Source organism: Rana temporaria, chromosome 4 (assembly GCF_905171775.1).
Source record: "Rana temporaria chromosome 4, aRanTem1.1, whole genome shotgun sequence".
NCBI lineage: Eukaryota > Metazoa > Chordata > Amphibia > Anura > Ranidae > Rana > Rana temporaria.
Genome location: NC_053492.1, coordinates 189,099,779 through 189,122,875, shown reverse-complemented (window position 1 = coordinate 189,122,875; position 23,097 = coordinate 189,099,779). Strand labels below are relative to the sequence as shown.

At 38.8% G+C, this 23,097-nt stretch overlaps 2 protein-coding genes across 2 annotated transcripts; both read left to right on the top strand.

Annotated features, from left to right (window-relative positions):
• Nucleotides 1-3,930: 3,930 nt before the first annotated feature.
• LOC120935674 (MAM domain-containing protein 2-like) lies at nt 3,931-11,083 on the top strand. Its single transcript, XM_040347727.1, has 6 exons — nt 3,931-4,089; nt 4,200-4,456; nt 4,624-4,708; nt 5,139-5,183; nt 7,721-7,759; nt 11,016-11,083. The coding sequence occupies exons 1-6, from the start codon at nt 4,017-4,019 to the stop codon at nt 11,081-11,083; spliced, it is 567 nt and encodes a 188-aa protein (XP_040203661.1). The 5' UTR covers nt 3,931-4,016.
• Nucleotides 11,084-17,153: 6,070 nt separating this feature from the next.
• Nucleotides 17,154-20,449, top strand: LOC120935673 (MAM domain-containing protein 2-like). Its single transcript, XM_040347726.1, has 6 exons — nt 17,154-17,311; nt 17,422-17,678; nt 17,846-17,930; nt 18,359-18,403; nt 20,198-20,236; nt 20,421-20,449. The coding sequence occupies exons 1-6, from the start codon at nt 17,239-17,241 to the stop codon at nt 20,447-20,449; spliced, it is 528 nt and encodes a 175-aa protein (XP_040203660.1). The 5' UTR covers nt 17,154-17,238.
• The last annotated feature ends 2,648 nt before the right edge of the window (nt 20,450-23,097 follow it).

The window sequence follows — 23,097 nt, the reverse complement described above, 5'->3', positions numbered from 1 at the left end:
TCTGCTCTCAATAATACGTCTTTTAAATCATGAGGATTTGGGGTAACTAATAAAATATTTTGTTTGATATCTTCATGCAAAGCATCTAGCAACATACTGATATGTATCGAGCCTCCCCGCTCAAATGCAAGATTATTACCAACCAAAAATTCCATAATAGTTTCTATCCTGTGCGACAATTCATAGGGAGACTCACTTAGCATTTGGTGGATCTTCCCATGAATCGCGACATCGGAACGCACTCCGTACAGAACACGCAATAATTCCAGTAATATGTCCCGTGTCCTCAAAAGGCTGAAGACAGATCTGTTTGATTCTCAGCCAAAGACCATCCCATATAGAATGTTGCAAAACTCTTTCTAATTCAGATGGGTTGATATTGTACATATCTCTGACATTCTGCAAGTCACAAAACCATTTTAAAAATCTATTTAAATCATGGCAGGGAACCATTCCTATTTCTTTAAGAATTGCATTCAGTTCTTTTGGTTTCAAATGCTTCATTACAAGCTGAACGTCACCTGTATTGTTGTTATTATTGTTATGGTTATGGTTCTGTTTCATTTGATAGAAAGTTTGTATTTTGCTGCAGATTGCTTAATCCAAGATTTGATGCATATCTGCACTCCTGAGATCTCTTCTCTAATTCCATAATTCTTAATTTTAATCTCTCATTTTCCTCTGATAATTCATCACAGCGTTTAGATTTCTCAAGCAAAGCTCCACCAATAGTAACTGCATGCAATTTAAAATTTACTGTCTCAGTTTCTGATTGGTTTTGTAACCTCTAACAGACCTTATGGCTATTATCAACTGCACTCTGTAACTGCGCAATTTCCTCAACCTTATCATTCAAAGAACTTTCCATTTTTAAACAGCAAGATAACAAGCCCTGCACAATACAACTTTTTCTTTTACTTTCTGAAATGTTGCTATCAAAAACACTTTCCTCTAAAAATTCCTTCATCATAGTCCACGTCTGCTTACATTTTTCTGCAATTATATAAGGACCGCAATGACGCTTAATACATTTTAATACCCATCTGTTAACTTTATCAGAACTGACACTAGCTTCACACTGAGTAAGCATTTTGACTATATTATTAATAATTTAAAAAAGGAAATATTTTACTCACCGCATTTGAAGCTCCACCTTGCCAGTTCCGGTCTTTTAGTACACGGCAGTAGTTTTTTTCTTCAGTTTCCAGTCTCCAGAGAAAAATTCTGGGGTTCCAAACTTGTTTAGTCTTGTATATCAGACTCTCTTATGTCACAATCAGACATTAGAGTCACAGCACAGCTCTTGGGTCTCCATCAGACTTTTGTCCAACTCCCAGGATTTTTTGTCATCACCGACTTCTGTTACCAAGTCCTGAAAATGCGCTTCTGGTCACTTGAATGGCACCAATGTAGTGATCTCATATAAGTGTCCAATAAATGTAGTGATACAGATGTATAGTGTCCAGTAGTCCGGTTAGATAATTGATATCTTAGATGTTAGTATCATGGCTATAAATTACGTTGTTTCGCAGCAACACACAGGCTCTCCAGAGAATGCAAATTTAATTAACTTCCAATAACATACAAAGTCCAACGTCCACAGACGATACAAATCCAACAGAGTAATTCAGAATCCCATCTTTTCCTAGACCCGTGCTATATTCATCATAGAGTGACAAGACTAGATGAATGTCAGCTTGACTTTCTCAAAAACTGGTCTCACACTGGAGGGAGTGGTTCTTCCAGGTCAATGGAAACTTCCCCAAGTCTAATTACCATCAATAAATACTTCCTTATGTATGTAAGGAAGTTATCCTTTGAGGTTAACAGGCCATCTCACACACACCTAGGTAAATTAACACATCTGAGGCCCTGTACACACGACCGAACATATCTGCTGAAACTGGTCCGCAGACCAGTTTCAGTGGACAGATCCGACCGTGTGTACAGCCTAGCAGACAGGTTTCCAGCAGACAAAAGTTTTAAAGCATGCTTTAAAACTTATCTGCTGGAAACCCGTCCGTCCGACATGTCCGCTGGTTAGTACGCTTAACCAGCAGACCGAAATCTCCCCCATGCGCTGAATGGATTTGACTCATGCATGAAAGCATTTTCCTTCCTGGTTTGCGGATGTGGCGGCGTCAATGTTACCGCCACGTCACCGCGCTGTCTGTCCGCTGGGATTTTGGTTTGATGTTGTGCACAACCATCAGACCAAAATCTCCGAGCGGACATGGCCGATGAAAACGGTCCGCGGACCATTTTCATCGGACATGTTCGCTCGTCTGTACAAGGCCTAAGGGTCTTCAGCTGTTCCTTTGATCTGTGTTTGACCACTAACCCTTTTGGTCAGCAAACACCTTTTGATGTGTAACCTTGAATGCCTGTATGTAACACAGATATACTATGCCATACACATAACACACTATTTTAAATGCCTACACATCTATATTAATATTACAACACTATACTTTTGATGATCTACAATATTATTCATATTGAAACATATTTATTTTTCACAAACAATTCCTGTTAGCAACATCACAGTAACATTATTTACATAACAATAACACTATTCTTACCATTCCAATTTAAAGTGCATGTATAGACAATTGTATTAATGTATTTTAATTGCATTTAATCTAATTTATTTAATTGTTTTGGATAGAATAGACAATGGTTAAGAGCGCTGGCAGTTTATTTTTTGATGCCCGTGTCTCATTGGGAAGACTCCTCTGATCTCCTGTCCTGGATAAGAAGGCAATCATAAAAGGGGAATTCTCATTACAGACCCTCACCTTTTACTCTGGTGACAATTGTAAAATTAATTTGGTGACAATGTTGACTATGGTCACAATGACAAATAGAGGGGTGATTCATCCTAACAGGGACACAGTGATAAAGAAAAATAAACTGACACAAATTCCAACCATTCCCCAATCTATCCAAAACTAGAAAAAGTTTTAGATTTACAAACACTTTTTTTTTTGTGTACAGACACTCCATATATTACTGATTCTCTCATGTTAAGACTGGCAACAGACACTCATTTACCAAGCACCCAACTTTTTCTTTGCAGTCCACTACTACTGATATTATTCATTCTATCAAGGTACAATACATGTTGTTTTCAGCTATGCTTGTTAATTATCAATATGCCTGAATCATATGGCATAATCATGTTTTTATTTATACATACCTTTTTTTTTCTTTAAGCGATCACATGACCTCTTTTCTCAGCTGCATAAGATGCTTTGAGAGGTGGGGTGGAGACTGCAGGGGGATGTGTCAACAGGACCCAGAGAAAGAGCAGTACACTGATGTTCTGAGTGAGATGTTAGCTGTGCATTGGGGGCAGTTCAGCACAAGTCTGCCCATTGGAGTACAGGCAGACTGTGCTCCTGAGTACAATGCAAAAAGAAAATTAACCACTTTGCAGTGAATGTGCTTCCATGCCTAGTGTGATCAGTTTAAAATTGGAAAGCAAGGTACTTTCAGGATCACCATGTATTTCTTACAAATGAAGCGATGCAAAGAGAGCTGGATACTTTTAAATATAATACATGGTATCACAGACATACTGTATATCGGGATTTGAAATATTGGAGTAACACACTTTATTTACATTTATCAGAGCTAAATAAACCATTTAAATGCTTATACTGTATGTAAATATGTATAATCCTGTTCAGTTTGTTTTGTTATTCGCATACCTCTGCACAATGTACAGCTAAGAGGGAAACAAAACGTTCTCAGTTACAGCTATGAAATATAGAAGTGTGACCTCCGTATCCCAGCCTACTGACAATAATGGGTCAGCAGCCGACTCGGTCACCTCTATAAATATTCCTACAGTAAACATGTTCAAGATCAGCTTTAACGCTTGCACATGCATTATACAATATGCACAATATAACTCATAAATGTTATCTGTGTTTCCTAAAACAGATGTATGCCATATAGATTGTTCTTTTGATGTGAACTTGTGTAACTGGAAACAATCAACGAGTGATAACATGGACTGGATACACTGGAATGGCTCAACCCCTTCTGATTTTACTGGACCATCATTTGACCACACAACAGGATGTAAGTCATTTATTTACTTACTTTCTCTGTTTGTATTAGTTTATATAACTCCCAAAATAATGGTTCATAACAGAAAAGGTACTTTAGCATTAATATTTTAATTTAAACAGATGGCTACTATCTATACATTAATGGACAGGATTCAGAAGAGGGAGACTTTGCAAGATTGGAGAGTCCTGCAAATTGTTTCACTGGAACTCATTGCTTAGAGTTTTGGTATCACATGTATGGAGCAGCAAAATACATGATGCTGAGGGTGTCAGTACTAAGAGATTATGGTTTGGAAGATGTCTTCACTATAGAAGGAGATCATGGGGACATGTGGTATTTAGAGAAGATTTTCCTGCCTGAAAGTGATATTATCCAGGTATGCAATGTATTTCTTTTGCCAAATGAATTGTTATTAAATCTATTACAAATAGTTTGATCTCTTTTTGTATGTTATTGTGCTTTTTATTCATTGTGCTCTTTGCACTGGCATTTTATAAACCCAGTTCTGGCTATTAGCTATAACCTCATGGATTTTGTCAACAGATTTTCATTGATGGTGTCAGAGGTGAAGATTTCCGCAGTGATGTTGCTATAGATGATATTTCTTTTTACCCAGGATATTGTACTGGTAAGCTGTGATCCATTCATGACAGACTATTTGCTTGGTTATTTCCTAGTCTTAAAATAATATCTAATAAAGTCTGAGAATTTCAGTTTAATATGATTAAATGACTGCCACAAAGGTAGATGGGGCTTGTAGTTTATTTATTCATTCACAGATCTCTGTGAATGAATAATGTGGCTGTGCGAGTGGAGCACCATACAGCTGCATCGATTTCAAAAGTGACAGTGGCTGCGAGGATAAAAAAAACATCTGCACACTGTCAGGAGTGGGATGGTTTGGAGGGGGGGGGGGGGTCAGCTTGCAACCATGTGACATGATACAACCTAAATATGGGTGTAACATGGTTGGAGCTAGGCTTTAAACATTTCTTTAGGATGTCTGGCTTGTGTATTCTAAGACTGCATTGATAAAAAATTTACTTTTGTCTTTTTAGCAGCAACAACTACCACCACCACCACTGTAACTACAAAACCGACAGGTAAATAGTTTGAGTAGTTTTGTTTGTCCATATCTGGCAATACACTAGTAGAATTGTGTTAGAAGAATTTCATTTTGGGAATGTTCATTTGAATTAGTAATTGTTATTGGGGCAAATTGACATCCACAGTGGAAAGAAAATTCGAAGGAGCAGGATGGAATTTCTTTCTTGAATAAATTAATTTCTAAGAGTGACTGTGGTCCAGCATATCATCAAACGTACTGATGAGAATTTTCATGCAAATTTTCATACGAATGATTTTCATGCAAATATTCATACGAATGATTTGAAAATCGACTAATGTATGGCCAGCTTTACACACCAAATAAAATCATCACTGCACAGCTTTTTGTTTACAATGAGAACATGGAATAACATAAATATTTTTCAACAAGCTTATTTTCAACAAGCTGTTCCACCCTCAATGGTTAAGAAATGTAAATGATGAATCTAAATTTGTATGAGCCAGACTGGGTCTGGATTTGTATGAACCAGTTCAGAACAGACCTTTCTACGTGCAATGGCCCAGATTCAAGAAGCACTTGCGCCCGTGCAACCATAGGTTGCGCGGCGCAAGTGCTTACTTTCTCCGGTGTAACGAGTGCTCCTGATTCAGGAACCTTGTTACACCGACTGCAGCCTAGGATATGACAGACATAAGCCTCCTTATGCCTTCATATCTCAGGCTGCATTCTTGCGTTGGCCGCTAGGGGGCGCGGCCATTGTGATCGGCGTATAGTATGCAAATTGCATACTACCACCGATTCACAAAAGTTGCGCGGGCCCTGCGCACGCAAGGTACGGAGTTTCCGTACGGCGACATTAGCGCAAGGTTGCTCCTGCTGTAGCAGGGGCAGCCAATGCTAAAGTATAGCCGCCCTTCCCGCTCGTGAAATTTAAATTTCACGTCGTTTACGTAAGTGATTCGTGAATGGCGCTGGACGCCATTCACGTTCACTTAGAAGCAAATGACGTCCTTGCGACGTCATTTGCCGCAATGCACGTCGGGAAAGTTTCCCTGACGGAGCATGCGCTGTTCGCTCGGCGCGGGAGCGCGCATAATTTAAATGATTCCCGCCCCCGGCGGGATCATTTACATTAGGCGCCCTTACGCCGGGCTATTTAGCATATCGCCCGCGCAATTTACGGAGCTACTGCTCCGTGAATCGCGGGCATTTCAAAATATTTGCGTGGGCGCAGAGCAAACATCGTTGCCCTTTGCCCACGCAAATATTGCACGGATCTACCTGAATCTGGTCCAATGACTTTAGATGTAGGCATATGTAGCATATGAATGAATCTGTATAAATGTAAAATTGACAGAAAAGTAAAGTTTGTGAAATATTTAAACGTTTAATTCTGACAAACATTCAGATTGCTTTACATTTTCCTTACACAGCTGGCCTATAATGGACATTTTGCACTTTCTGTGAAATCTACCCAGCCTAGCTTGGCCAATAAGTGATGTGCTAATAAACTATCTGGCTAAATATCTATGTCTGCTAAAATGTGTTAGCTGGTGTAATTGTAACTCACCTTCTGGGCATTACTATGGTATTTGAATGTGGATCAAAACATCTAGGAAATTCTGCTCATTCCCATGGAGAATTCTGAGCAGGGAATCTATGCCTTCTGCATTTGGTTAGGGCTGTACACTCTGGTGATTACAGATGGTAGCTGAGTAACTCGAGATGGCACATCTTATGCTACTGAGACCTGAAGGGTTTTTCTGACCCTTTTTTGGATATGGTGTCTTAGACGTGTTAGATATACACCCCCCTGTATACTTACCTGAGTGCTATCTTGATCCAGTGCTGTGCCCATTTGCAGCAGCTCTCTTATTTCTCTCTGCTCACAGAGCAGCAGTAAAAGCCACTGGCTTCTGTGAGCAGAGAACAGGGGTTGGGGTTGGGCTGTGTATGTCAATAGACACACACAGCACAGCTGGGTCCTCCCCCCCATAGCAAGCAGCTTGCTATAGAGTTTATATGGATGCACACAAATAATAGGAGGAGCCAAGAGTACTGGTGGGGTACCCCAGAAAAGGGGGTTCAGGGTTGCTCTGTGCAAGACCATTGCACAGAGCAGGTAAGTATAGCATGTTTGCTATTTTAGAAAAAAAAAAGCCTTTACAACTGCTTTAGCTGCTTTGAGTATTCAGGAATTGCTTAAAGGTGCATATAGTAGTACATAGCCAGACAAATAGAGGTAGAGAGCTACAGAGAATTGGAGAGGCTCTGGAGAGGTCCCGAAGGTGAGCATTGGATGAACAAACAAGAGAGTTAGAGAGCAGTCTAAACTGGGTAAGCCCATATGCTAATACATAAGCTGGCTGCTTAATCTGCTCTGTGAAATGTTCTTGCTAGTGAACCTGTCATCAATATATCTGGGCCACATAGCTCTTTCCTGTGGACAAATCTGTGCAGACAGTTTTACTTTTGCATTTGGATAAGGTGTGCTCTGTGATCATAAAATATGCGGTTTGTTAAATTTGTAGTTATAAATAGTTATTAGACAATTTGTCTTTGTATCTGTAGGTTCTACTGTGTCATCAACTAAAACCACATCATCACCAGGTAAATATATTGCTCATTTTAAAGAGTTGAGTATTATTTATAATAAATCTATTTATTTTGTTATTATACATTGTAAGACCTTGATAATAAATTGGAAGTCATGCATACTTACATGACAGTTTGACATAAATAAAAGTCATGCAAATCTGACTTACACTTAAAATGTATAATTTGAATTATAGATTGCAGCCCTTACACAGAACTGTTTAAGATTTACAATAGTACTAGTTATTTGTATGACTGCTGTGCAGGGTGCACATTTTCATATACTAAAATATATAGGTGATACAGTTAGTGTAAGTCCACCCAGCTATCATACTGTAAATACATTTATTAAATGCATTGAACATTAACATACACATATACAGTAAGTGCACACAGGTTGTAAATGTGCATAACTTTTCTTATAATTTTACTAGACTTCACTTTTCTCTATACAACATTTTTAGATTAGAATTTGAAAATATTTTGTTATCTATACTAATAGTAATAACAATATAACAATATTAAAAAAAATAATGTAAACATATTCTGTATGAGACATGTTTATACGGTTGCCTGGCATTTAATTCAGGAATTGTTTTATAAAATGTTGGGCTTTACTTGAATATAATATTATTTTAATTTTGTTACTGCATGAGTTCAAAAAAGCATTCATAATGTCCATAATTAAAATAATGTATGATTTTCTCTCCTGCATGTTGTCAATTTTGTTTAGAAAAATAATTGTCATTAATTGATTATTGTTATTGTCATTAACTAATAACTATAATTTGAATACATAGAATGGTCACTGGTAGACACTTTTGTATGTGTAGCTAATGTGAACTGATGGAATAAATCACAGAAATACTATATGTAGTGATCTCATAAATGTGTCCAATAAATGTAGTGATACAGATGTATAGTGTCTAGTAGTCCGGTTAGATAATTGATATCTTAGATGTTAGTATGATGGCTATAAATCACATTGTTTTGCAGCAACACACATGCTCTCCAGAGAACGCACATTTAATTAACGTCCAATAACATACAAAGTCCAAAGTCCACAGACGATACAAATCCAACAGAGTAATTCAGAATCCCATCTTTTCCTAGACCTGTGCTATATTCATCATAAAGTGACAAGACTAGCTGAATGCCAGCTTGACTTTCTCAAAAAACTGGTCTCACACTGGAGGGAGTGGTTCTTCCAGGTCAATGGAAACTTCCCCAAGTCTAATTACCATCAATAAATACTTCCTTTTGTATGTAAGGAAGTTATCCTTTGAGGTTAACAGGTCATCTCACACACACCTAGGTAAATTAACACATCTAGGGTCTTCAGCTGTTCCTTTGATCTGTGTTTGACCACTAACCCTTTTGGTCAGCAAACACCTTTTGATGTGTAACCTTGAATGCCTGTATGTAACACAGATATACCATGCCATACACATAACACAATATTTTAAATACCTACACATCTTTATTAATATTACAACATATTCCCCCACTTGAGTTGGTTCTAACTACTAGAACTGACTCTTATTTCGAACAACAAACATCATTATGGTTTGAGGTACTGTATGCTTTACAATGGCTCATATGAAATATTAAGTTGAGACTGGTTACATCTCTCTTCACCGACCTCTAAAATATCCCCCATGAAACAGTTATTAGATAATATAACTTTGGACCATGACTGGAAAAGGATTCAGTAAACGTAAGTTGCCCGTATAGCTGTTAGATTGCTCCTTGTTTTGTAAATCACATCACGATCTTGAATATTGTGCAAAAACGAGCTGATGTCACAGTCCATTCTGACTTCATCACATCTCTCACCATCTCACTGAAAGTAAAGCTTGGTATGCCTTGGGAGCTCCAATCCACATAAGTCCAGGATTCTCTCATCTCCAGGCTCAAAGTTTTCATTTTTAAAGATGCTTTTACACAAACACAAAATTCTTCCATCTTCCATCTTTGTAGTAAGAAGAACCATTAATGTATCAGCAGTCGCTTCCAAGGTCAAAAAGGTTTGGATCCGGCAGTACAAATTCTGTGCTGCAAACTATTTCCTTGCACTTGACACCTTCAATCATTAATCTACCAATCAGGACACTTGGTTCCTTTAACATCAAACCCTGACTATTCTGAATTTGTTGATTGCCAGCAACAATTTGCTTTTGTAATGTGCTGTAGGCTGATCCCCGCATTGCCTTTAATATAGCTGTTCTTTGTATCATTCAGTCCATAATTCCACCAGAATGGTATTCCAACATATATATATATTCCCCCAATGCGATGGTTTAGATATTATCAGCTTGACATCAGTGTTTATCAGATTTTCTGTGCAGACAAATCAGCAGTAGAAATTCTTGCCAGTATTTTTTATGAAAGGTAGAAAGGTCTTTTTCATCCATATGTGTCTCAGCCTTCAGCATATTATAAACAACTGATTCAACAATGTCTCAAATCATGACTAGAGTAATGAATTTCACTCACCACTCCTTTAAATTTAGGAAAACCACCCAACCTACTATAATTTATGCTATGCCCAGCCATTGTGCAGCATCACCTCTGATGTCAAATCTATTGACATCAATATGCATTATGTCATGTGTACAGATGTTATAAAATTATTTTAGGTTTAAATGCTTCGCTCTGGTTTTAAGATTAAGTTCAAGGAATAAAACATAATAAAAAAGCAAAATATATCGGGGAAAGGGAGAAAATGAAAAAATAGGGTGTTGGGTAAGTCCATAAAAAAAAAAAAAAAAAATGAAAATGTGAATGTTCAAAAAAAAAGTCCATTGCTTGATGAATATTGAGAGAATGTCCATTAATTCTTTATAATTCCCCCACTAGCCAGCAATTACTCCTGCTATTCACATGCAAACGCGTATCTCCAGCCATGTACCTGAAAGTCAAAAACTCTCAGACAAAACTCATTAGCAAAGTCCATAAACAAAGTACTATTTACAGTCCACAGTTTAAAGCTAATTCACCCCCACTGCTATAAAAGTGTAATTTTCATTTAAAAACAGATCTGTACCCTTCAACTGTTCTAATAGTGTGTAATATTCTATTTTCATCTTATCATACTCAATCAAATTTAGGTGGTCATATTTCTGTTTTAAATGAGGAAATGGTATCCAGGTCTTTTTCTTATTATTATTTTGGTCAGCTCTGTTTTTCATGTTAATATCACCTATGTTTGACCCAGAGTTTCCCCTTTTGATGTGATCATTAGATATTATCTTCTGATCTTTTTGTTCAGTGTTTGTCCTAAACAATGTGGCTATATCAATTCTGACAGCCTGCTCATTTGACATTCTCCATAAATGATCTGCTCTCAATAATACGTCTTTTAAATCATGAGGATTTAGGGTAACTAATAAAATATTTTGTTTGATATCCTCATGCATTGCATCTAGCAACATACTGATATGTATCGAGCCTCCCCGCTCAAATGCAAGATTATTACCAACCAAAAATCCCATAATAGTTTCTATCCTGTGCGACAATTCATAGGGAGACTCACTTAGCATTTGGTGGATCTTCCCATGAATCGCGACATCGGAACGCACTCCGTACAGAACACGCAATAATTCCAGTAATATGTCCCGTGTCCTCAAAAGGCTGAAGACAGATCTGTTTGATTCTCAGCCAAAGACCATTCCATATAGAATGTTGCAAAACTCTTTCTAATTCAGATGGGTTGATATTGTACATATCTCTGACATTCTGCAAGTCACAAAACCATTTTAAAAATCTGTTTAAATCATGGCAGAGAACCATTCCTATTTCTTTAAGAGGAAGAAAAGTGTTACTGCGCTGATCTAATTATCCAGAGGTATTAAATCTCTGGGAGTATGGACATAAGTGAAATATCAGGGCCACAATGTACCCAATTTAAAATGTGAATAACCTGGATACAAACAATATATAAAAAAATATAAGAAATATATGAGTCATACAAATGTGACACAGTGATTTCAAACTTGAATCGTATATCTAGATCAGTATGTCAGCATACAATCCATATGCCACAGTGCTTCTATGAGAAAAATGGCTGTTGCTGCTACTGACCAACCAAATAGTGAAAACAATACGAAAGATATTACAAAAAATATTGTGTATATATGTGTATAAAACTACAATATGCAGTATGCCAACTGCACCGTGAGTTGTCCAATAACCGATATTGGAACAAAATAAATATCAAAAAAGTGAAATAATTATCAAACAACCATACAAATGTGCAATGTGCTGACTGCACTTAAAAATAGTCCAAATAGCAGGCAATCTTGCTCTTATACAATAGGTTCCAGCAAACACAAGGTTCAATGTTGGTAATACTGTGTAGAGGAAAGTGCCGCTATCTCTTCTACCCGACAAAAATGTGCCACCATCACCAATGGTTAAAATCAACACTCACCAGACCCCAGATATTATTAGGCTCCAAAGTGGTGTCTTTTCTTTGTCCGTCAGTGGGTGTTGCCTCCTTTTCCCTTTTACAAGGTGTCATCAATTCCTCAAAAACAAGGGGCTCATCATGGTGTAGTATATTAAAATATGTATTTATTTAAAAAAGGTAAAAAAAATAACACTTACAATATAAAGTGCCTCTGACCGGCACTGAGTGTCTTTGGCAGTGTCAACCGTTGAAAGCCGCTGACCAGCATTTAAATGGCGTCCTAAGAGGTGTGCTTGCCCCGCTGTGCTCCGCATGTATTGCTACAAGGGGTCCGGGCGCGCTGGTGTGCTGCACCCTCTATGTGCGTGTCCAAACAGCCTCTACGCGTTTCGCTAATTGCGTCGTCAGGACAGCTCTCCTGACGACGCAATTAGCGAAACGCGTAGAGGCTGTTTGGACACGCACATAGAGGGTGCAGCACACCAGCGCGCCCGGACCCCTTGTAGCAATACATGCGGAGCACAGCGGGGCAAGCACACCTCTTAGGACGCCATTTAAATGCTGGTCAGCGGCTTTCAACGGTTGACACTGCCAAAGACACTCAGTGCCGGTCAGAGGCACTTTATATTGTAAGTGTTATTTTTTTTACCTTTTTTAAATAAATACATATTTTAATATACTACACCATGATGAGCCCCTTGTTTTTGAGGAATTGATGACACCTTGTAAAAGGGAAAAGGAGGCAACACCCACTGACGGACAAAGAAAAGACACCACTTTGGAGCCTAATAATATCTGGGGTCTGGTGAGTGTTGATTTTAACCATTGGTGATGGTGGCACATCTTTGTCGGGTGGAAGAGATAGCGGCACTTTCCTCTACACAGTATTACCAACATTGAACCTTGTGTTTGCTGGAACCTATTGTATAAGAGCAAGATTGCCTGCCATTTGGACTATTTTTAAGTGCAGTCAGCACATTGCACATTTGTATGGTTGTTTGATAATTATTTCACTTTTTTGATATTTATTTTGTTCCAATATCGGTTATTGGACAACTCACGGTGCAGTTGGCATACTGCATATTGTAGTTTTATACACATATATACACAATATTTTTTGTAATATCTTTCGTATTGTTTTCACTATTTGGTTGGTCAGTAGCAGCAACAGCCATTTTTCTCATAGAAGCACTGTGGCATATGGATTGTATGCTGACATACTGATCTAGATATACGATTCAAGTTTGAAATCACTGTGTCACATTTGTATGACTCATATATTTCTTATATTTTTTTATATATTGTTTGTATCCAGGTTATTCACATTTTAAATTGGGTACATTGTGGCCCTGATATTTCACTTATGTCCATACTCCCAGAGATTTAATACCTCTGGATAATTAGATCAGCGCAGTAACACTTTTCTTCCTCATGCACTATTGACCCCCACTAAGGGCACACAGTACTGCAGCAGATCACGGTTCACATTTATTTATTTATTTATTTTCTTTTGCGCCGGTGACATTCACAACCAATCTATTTCTTTAAGAATTGCATCCAGTTTTTTTGGTTTCAAATGCTTCATTACAAGCTGAACTTCACCTGTATTGTTGTTATTATTGTTATGGTTATGATTCTGTTTCATTTGATAGAAAGTTTGTATTTTGCTGCAAATTGCTTAATCCAAGATTTGATGCATATCTGCACTCCTGAGATCTCTTCTCTAATTCCATAATTCTTAATTTGAATCTCTCATTTTCCTCTGATAATTAATCACAGCGTTTAGATTTCTCAAGCAAAGCTCCACCAATAGTAACTGCATGCAATTTAAAATTTACTGTCTCAGTTTCTGATTGGTTTTGTAACCTCTAACAGACCTTATGGCTATTATCAACTGCACTCTGTAACTGCGCAATTTCCTCAACCTTATCATTCAAAGAACTTTCCATTTTTAAACAGCAAGATAACAAGCCCTGCACAATACAACTTTTTCTTTTACTTTCTGAAATTTTGCTATCAAAAACACTTTCCTCTAAAAATTCCTTCATCATAGTCCACGTCTGCTTACATTTTTCTGCAATTATATAAGGGCCGCAATGATGCTTAATACATTTTAATACCCATCTGTTAACTTTATCAGAACTGACACTAGCTTCACACTGAGTAAGCATTTTGACTATATTATTAATAATTTAAAAAAGGAAATATTTTACTCACCGCATTTGAAGCACCACCTTGCCAGTTCCGGTCTTTTAGTACACGGCAGTCGTTTTTTTCTTCAGTTTCCAGTCTCCAGAGAAAAATTCTGGGGTTCCAAACTTGTTTAGTCTTGTATATCAGACTCTCTTATGTCACAATCAGACATTAGAGTCACAGCACAGCTCTTGGGTCTCCATCAGACTTTTGTCCAACTCCCAGGATTTTTTGTCATCACCGACTTCTGTTACCAAGTCCTGAAAATGCGCTTCTGGTCACTTGAATGGCACCAATGTAGTGATCTCATATAAGTGTCCAATAAATGTAGTGATACAGATGTATAGTGTCCAGTAGTCCGGTTAGATAATTGATATCTTAGATGTTAGTATCATGGCTATAAATTACGTTGTTTCGCAGCAACACACAGGCTCTCCAGAGAATGCAAATTTAATTAACTTCCAATAACATACAAAGTCCAACGTCCACAGACGATACAAATCCAACAGAGTAATTCGGAATCCCATCTTTTCCTAGACCCGTGCTATATTCATCATAGAGTGACAAGACTAGATGAATGTCAGCTTGACTTTCTCAAAAACTGGTCTCACACTGGAGGGAGTGGTTCTTCCAGGTCAATGGAAACTTCCCCAAGTCTAATTACCATCAATAAATACTTCCTTATGTATGTAAGGAAGTTATCCTTTGAGGTTAACAGGCCATCTCACACACACCTAGGTAAATTAACACATCTGAGGCCCTGTACACACGACCGAACATATCTGCTGAAACTGGTCCGCAGACCAGTTTCAGCGGACAGATCCGACCGTGTGTACAGCCTAGCAGACAGGTTTCCAGCAGACAAAAGTTTTAAAGCATGCTTTAAAACTTATCTGCTGGAAACCCGTCCGTCCGACATGTCCGCTGGTTAGTACGCTTAACCAGCAGACCGAAATCTCCCCCATGCGCTGAATGGATTTGACTCATGCATGAAAGCATTTTCCTTCCTGGTTTGCGGACGTGGCGGCGTCAATGTTACCGCCACGTCACCGCGCTGTCTGTCCGCTGGGATTTTGGTTTGATGTTGTGTACAACCATCAGACCAAAATCTCCGAGCGGAGATGTCCGATGAAAACGGTCCGCGGACCGTTTTCATCGGACATGTTCGCTCGTCTGTACAAGGCCTAAGGGTCTTCACCTGTTCCTTTGATCTGTGTTTGACCACTAACCCTTTTGGTCAGCAAACACCTTTTGATGTGTAACCTTGAATGCCTGTATGTAACACAGATATACTATGCCATACACATAACACACTATTTTAAATGCCTACACATCTATATTAATATTACAACACTATACTTTTGATGATCTACAATATTATTCATATTGAAACATATTTATTTTTCACAAACAATTCCTGTTAGCAACATCACAGTAACATTATTTACATAACAATAACACTATTCTTACCATTCCAATTTAAAGTGCATGTATAGACAATTGTATTAATGTATTTTAATTGCATTTAATCTAATGTATTTAATTGTTTTGGATAGAATAGACAATGGTTAAGAGCGCTGGCAGTTTATTTTTTGATGCCTGTGTCTCATTGGGAAGACTCCTCTGATCTCCTGTCCTGGATAAGAAGGCAATCGTAAAAGGGGAATTCTCATTACAGACCCTCACCTTTTACTCTGGTGACAACTGTAAAATTAATTTGGTGACAATGTTGACTATGGTCACAATGACAAATAGAGGGGTGATTCATCCTAACAGGGACACAGTGATAAAGAAAAATAAACTGACACGAATTCCAACCATTCCCCAATCTATCCAAAACTAGAAAAAGTTTTAGATTTACAAACACTTTTTTTTTGTGTACAGACACTCCATATATTACTGATTCTCTCATGTTAAGACTGGCAACAGACACTCATTTACCAAGCACCCAACTTTTTCTACTACTGATATTATTCATTCTATCAAGGTACAATACATGTTGTTTTCAGCTATGCTTGTTAATTATCAATATGCCTGAATCATATGGCATAATCATGTTTTTATTTATACATACCTTTTTTTTCTTTAAGCGATCACATGACCTCTTTTCTCAGCTGCATAAGATGCTTTGAGAGGTGGGGTGGAGACTGCAGGGGGATGTGTCAACAGGACACTGAGAAAGAGCAGTACACTGATGTTCTGAGTGAGATGTTAGCTGTGCATTGGGGGCAGTTCAGCACAAGTCTGCCCATTGGAGTACAGGCAGACTGTGCTCCTGAGTACAATGCAAAAAGAAAATTAACCACTTTGCAGTGAATGTGCTTCCATGCCTAGTGTGATCAGTTTAAAATTGGAAAGCAAGGTACTTTCAGGATCACCATGTATTTCTTACAAATGAAGCGATGCAAAGAGAGCTGGATACTTTTAAATATAATACATGGTATCACAGACATACTGTATATCGGGATTTGAAATATTGGAGTAACACACTTTATTTACATTTATCAGAGCTAAATAAACCATTTAAATGCTTATACTGTATGTAAATATTTATAATCCTGTTCAGTTTGTTTTGTTATTCGCATACCTCTGCACAATGTACAGCTAAGAGGGAAACAAAACGTTCTCAGTTACAGCTATGAAATATAGAAGTGTGACCTCCGTATCCCAGCCTACTGACAATAATGGATCAGCAGCCGACTCGGTCACCTCTATAAATATTCCTACAGTAAACATGTTCAAGTTCAGCTTTAACGCTTGCACATGCATTATACAATATGCACAATATAATTCATAAATGTTATCTGTGTTTCCTAAAACAGATGTATGCCATATAGATTGTTCTTTTGATGTGAACTTGTGTAACTGGAAACAATCAACGAGTGATAACATGGACTGGATACACTGGAATGGCTCAACCCCTTCCGATTTTACTGGACCATCATTTGACCACACAACAGGATGTAAGTCATTTATTTACTTACTTTCTCTGTTTGTATTAGTTTATATAACTCCCAAAATAATGGTTCATAACAGAAAAGGTACTTCAGCATTAATATTTTAATTTAAACAGATGGCTACTATCTATACATTAATGGACAGGCTTCAGAAGAGGGAGACTTTGCAAGATTGGAGAGTCCTGCAAATTGTTTCACTGGAACTCATTGCTTACAGTTTTGGTATCACATGTATGGAGCAGCAAAATACATGATGCTGAGGGTGTCAGTACTAAGAGATTATGGTTTGGAAGATGTCTTCACTATAGAAGGAGATCATGGGGACATGTGGTATTTAGAGAAGATTTTCCTGCCTGAAAGTGATATTATCCAGGTATGCAATGTATTTCTTTTGCCAAATGAATTGTTATTAAATCTATTACAAATAGTTTGATCTCTTGTTGTATGTTATTGTGCTTTTTAGTCATTGTGCTCTTTGCACTGGCATTTTATAAACCCAGTTCTGGCTATTAGCTATAACCTCATGAATTTTGTCAACAGATTTTCATTGATGGTGTCAGAGGTGAAGATTTCCGCAGTGATGTTGCTATAGATGATATTTCTTTTTACCCAGGATATTGTACTGGTAAGCTGTGATCCATTCATGACAGACTATTTGCTTGGTTATTTCCTAGTCTTAAAATAATATCTAATAAAGTCTGAGAATTTCAGTTTAATATGATTAAATGACTGCCACAAAGGAAGATGGGGCTTGTAGTTTATTTATTCATTCACAGATCTCTGTGAATGAATAATGTGGCTGTGCGAGTGGAGCACCATACAGCTGCATCGATTTCAAAAGTGACAGTGGCTGCGCGGATAAAATAAACATCTGCACACTGTCAGGAGTGGGATGGTTTGGGGGGGGGGGGGGTCAGCTTGCAACCATGTGAAATGATACAACCTAAATATGGGTGTAACATGGTTGGAGCTAGGCTTTAAACATTTCTTTAGGATGTCTGGCTTGTGTATTCTAAGACTGCATTGATAAAAAATTTACTTTTGTCTTTTTAGCAGCAACAACTACCACCACCACCACTGTAACTACAAAACCGACAGGTAAATAGTTTGAGTAGTTTTGTTTGTCCATATCTGGCAATACACTAGTAGAATTGTGTTAGAAGAATTTCATTTTGGGAATGTTCATTTGAATTAGTAATTGTTATTGGGGCAAATTGACATCCACAGTGGAAAGAAAATTCGAAGGAGCAGGATGGAATTTCTTTCTTGAATAAATTAATTTGTAAGAGTGACTGTGGTCCAGCATATCATCAAACGTACTGATGAGAATTTTCATGCAAATTTTCATACGAATGATTTTCATGCAAATATTCATACGAATGATTTGAAAATCGACTAATGTATGGCCAGCTTTACACACCAAATAAAATCATCACTGCACAGCTTTTTGTTTACAATGAGAACATGGAATAACATAAATATTTTTCAACAAGCTTATTTTCAACAAGCTGTTCCACCCTCAATGGTTAAGAAATGTAAATGATGAATCTAAATTTGTATGAGCCAGACTGGGTCTGGATTTGTATGAACCAGTTCAGAACAGACCTTTCTACGTGCAATGACTTTAGATGTAGGCATATGTAGCATATGAATGACTGTATAAAGCTAAAATTTACAGAAAAGTAAAGTTTGTGAAATATTTAAACGTTTAATTCTGACAAACATTCAGATTGCTTTACATTTTCCTTATACAGCTGGCCTATTAGGGACATTTTCCACTTTCTGTGAAATCTACCCAGCCTAGCTTGGCCAATAAGCGATGTGCTAATAAACTATCTGGCTAAATATCTATGTCTGCTAAAATGTGTTAGCTGGTGTACTTGTAACCCACCTTCTGGGCATTACTATGGTATTTGGATGTGGGTCAAAACATATAGGAAATTCTGCTCATTCCCATAGAGAATTCTGAGCAGGGAATCTATGCCTTCTGCATTTGGTTAGGGCTGTACACTCTGGTGATTACAGATGGTAGCTGAGTATCTCGAGATGGCACATCTTATGCTACTGAGACCTGAAGGGTTTTTCTGACCCTTTTTTGGATATGGTGTCTTAGATGTGTTAGATATACACTCCTCTGTATACTTACCTGAGTGCTATCTTGATCCAGTGCTGTGCCCATTTGCAGCAGCTCTCTTATTTCTCTCTGCTCACAGAGCAGCAGTAAAAGCCATTGGCTTCTGTGAGCAGAGAACAGGGGTTGGGGTTGGGCTGTGTATGTCAATAGACACACACAGCACAGCTGGGTCCCCCCCCCCATAGCAAGCAGCTTGCTATAGAGTTTATATGGATGCACACCAATAATAGGAGGAGCCAAGAGTACTGGTGGGGTACCCCAGAAAAGAGGGTTCAGGGTTGCTCTGTGCAAGACCATTGCACAGAGCAGGTAAGTAGAGCATGTTTGCTATTTTAGAAAAAAAAGCCTTTACAACTGCTTTAGCTGCTTTGAGTATTCAGGAATCACTTAAAGGTGCATATAGTAGGACATAGCCAGACAAATAGAGGTAGAGAGCTCCAGAAGATTGGAGAGGCTCTGGAGAGGTCCTGAAGGTGAGCATTGGAGGAACAAAAAGAAGAGAGTTAGAGAGCAGTCTAAACTGAGTAAGCCCATGTGCTAATACATAAGCTGGCTGCTTAATCTGCTCTGTGAAATGTTCTTGCTAGTGAACATGTCATCAATATATCTGGGCCACATAGCTCTTTCCTGTGGACAAATCTGTGCAGACAGTTTTACTTTTGCATTTGGATAAGGTGTGCTCTGTGATCATAAAATATGCGGTTTGTTAAATTTGTAGTTATAAATAGTTATTAGACAATTTGTCTTTGTATCTGTAGGTTCTACTGTGTCATCAACTAAAACCACATCATCACCAGGTAAATATATTGCTCATTTTAAAGAGTTGAGTATTATTTATAATAAATCTATTTATTTTGTTATTATACATTGTAAGACCTTGATAATAAATTGGAAGTCATGCATACTTACATGACACAGTTTGACATAAATAAAAGTCATGCAAATCTGACTTACACTTAAAATGTATAATTTGAATTATAGATTGCAGCCCTTACACAGAACAGTTTTAGATTTACAATAGTACTAGTTATTTGTATGACTGCTGTGCAGGGTGCACATTTTCATATACTAAAATGTATCGGTGATACAGTGAGTGTAAGTCCACCCAGCTATCATACTGTAAATACATTTATTAAATGCATTGAACATTAACATACACATATACAGTAAGTGCACACAGGTTGTAAATGTGCATAACTTTTCTTATAATTTTACTAGATTTTATTTTTCTCTATACAACATTTGAATTTGAAAATATTTTGTTATCTATAATAATAGTAACTAGAAAAGATACAATTTCTGGGGAAATTGTGCGGCGTGGTCTTGCCTCCACCAATACTCCTGACTGGAGACGGTGCCCCTGGAGATGTAAATGTGATCCAACCGTGTGTCGATCCAATTCGGTCCATTGCCCCATCAAAAACTAGCCCATCAAAACTGCACCATCAAAACTGCACCATCCTATTTGCCCCATCAAAAACTGGCTGCTATGGAGGGTTGCTATGGACTGGTTGCTATGGACTGGTTGCTATGGAGTGGTTGCTATGGAGTGGTTGCTACGGACTGATTGCTATGAACTGGGTGCTATGGACTGGTTGCTATGGAGGGTTGCTATGGACTGGTATCTATGGAGGGTTGCTATGGACTGGTTGCTATGGAGGGTTGCTATGGACTGATGGCTATGGACGGGTTGTTATGGACGATTGGTATGGACTGGTTGCTATGGACGGTTGCTATGGATGGTTGCTATGGATGGTTGCTATGGACTGGTTGCTTTGGACTGGATGCTATGGAGGGTTGCTATGGAATGGTTGCTATGGAGGGTTTCTATGGACTGGTTGCTATGGAGGGTTGCTATGGACTGATTGCTATGGACTGGTTGCTATGGACGGGTTGTTATGGACGGTTGGTATGGACTGGTTGCTATGGACGGTTGCTATGGATGGTTGCTATGGATGGTTGCTATGGACTGGATGCTATGGAGGGTTGCTATGGAATGGTTGCTATGGAGGGTTTCTATGGAGTGGTTGCTATGAGGGTTGCTATGGACGGATTGCTATGGACGGTTGCTATGGACTGGTTGCTATGGACGGTTGCTATGGACTGGTTGCTATGGACTGGTTGCTATGGAGTGGTTGGTATGGACGGTTGCTATGGACTGGTTGCTATGGACTGGTTGCTATAGACGGTTGCTATGGACCGGTTGCTATGGAGTGGTTGCTATGGAGTGGTTTCTATGGACTGATGGCTATGGACGGTTGCTATGGACTGGTTGCTATGGACTGGTTGCTATGGAGTGGTTGGTATGGACGGTTGCTCTGGATTGGTTGCTATGGACTGGTTGCTATGGACGGTTGCTATGGACTGGTTGCTATGGACTGGTTGCTATGGACTGGTTGCTATGGACGGTTGCTTTGGACTGGTTGCTATAGACGTTTGCTATGGAGTGGTTGCTATGGAGGGTTGCTATGAACTGGTTGCTAGGGACTGGTTGCTAGGGACTGGTTGCTAGGGACTGGTTGCTAGGGACTGGTTGCTATGGACGGTTGCTGGGGAGTGGTTGCTAGGGAGTGGTTGCTAGGGACTGGTTGCTAGGGACTGGTTGCTATGGACGGTTGCTAGGGACTGGTTGCTAGGGACTGGTTGCTAGGGACTGGTTGCTAGGGACTGGTTGCTATGGACGGTTGCTATGGACTGGTTGCTATGGACTGGTTGCTATGGACTGGTTGCTAGGGACTGGTTGCTAGGGACTGGTTGCTATGGACGGTTGCTATGGACTGGTTTCTATGGACTGGTTGCTAGGGACTGGTTGCTATGGAGTGGTTGCTATGGAGTGGTTGCTAGGGAGTGGTTGCTAGGGAGTGGTTGCTATGGACTGGTTGCTATGGACTGGTTGCTAGGGACTGGTTGCTATGGACTGGTTGCTAGGGACTGGTTGCTATGGACTGGTTGCTATGGACGGTTGCTCTGGATTGGTTGCTCTGGACTGGTTGCTATGGACGGTTGCTATGGAGTGGTTGCTATGGAGGGTTGCTATGGACGGTTGCTATGGACTGGTTGCTATGGACTGGTTGCTATGGACTGGTTGCTATGGACTGGTTGCTATGTATGGTTGCTATATGCAGAGCATGCAGAAGTTACGCAGAGCCAAAAAAACTGAGCCATATCACCTCACAGTGTGTGGGAGGAGCTATAGAAAGCCCTCACAGATGTGTGTATGAAGGTTTTTACCTCAGCGTCTCCTAGGAAACCAATGTAAACATATGCAAACACACTCTAGCAGAGGAAAGTTCCCTCAGCCTTGTGTGGGAGGAGCCAACTCACCTCACAGCTGTTTGGGAGGTGTTATTAAACCCCTCAGCGTTTCCTAGGAAACCAATTGTTTGGTTTGCAGGCTCTCTGTAAACACAGCAGAAATTGAGGATTTTTTTTGAATACTTGTCCTTCAAATGAAGGTATTTACCTCACAGAAAACACCTCACAGAAAACACCTCACAACTACCTCACATCTGTGTGTATGAAGGTATTTACCTCACAGAAAACACCTCACAACTACCTCACAACTGTGTGTATGAAGGTATTTACCTCACAGAAAACACCTCACAACTACCTCACAACTGTGTGTATGAAGGTATTTACCTCACAAAAAACACCTCAC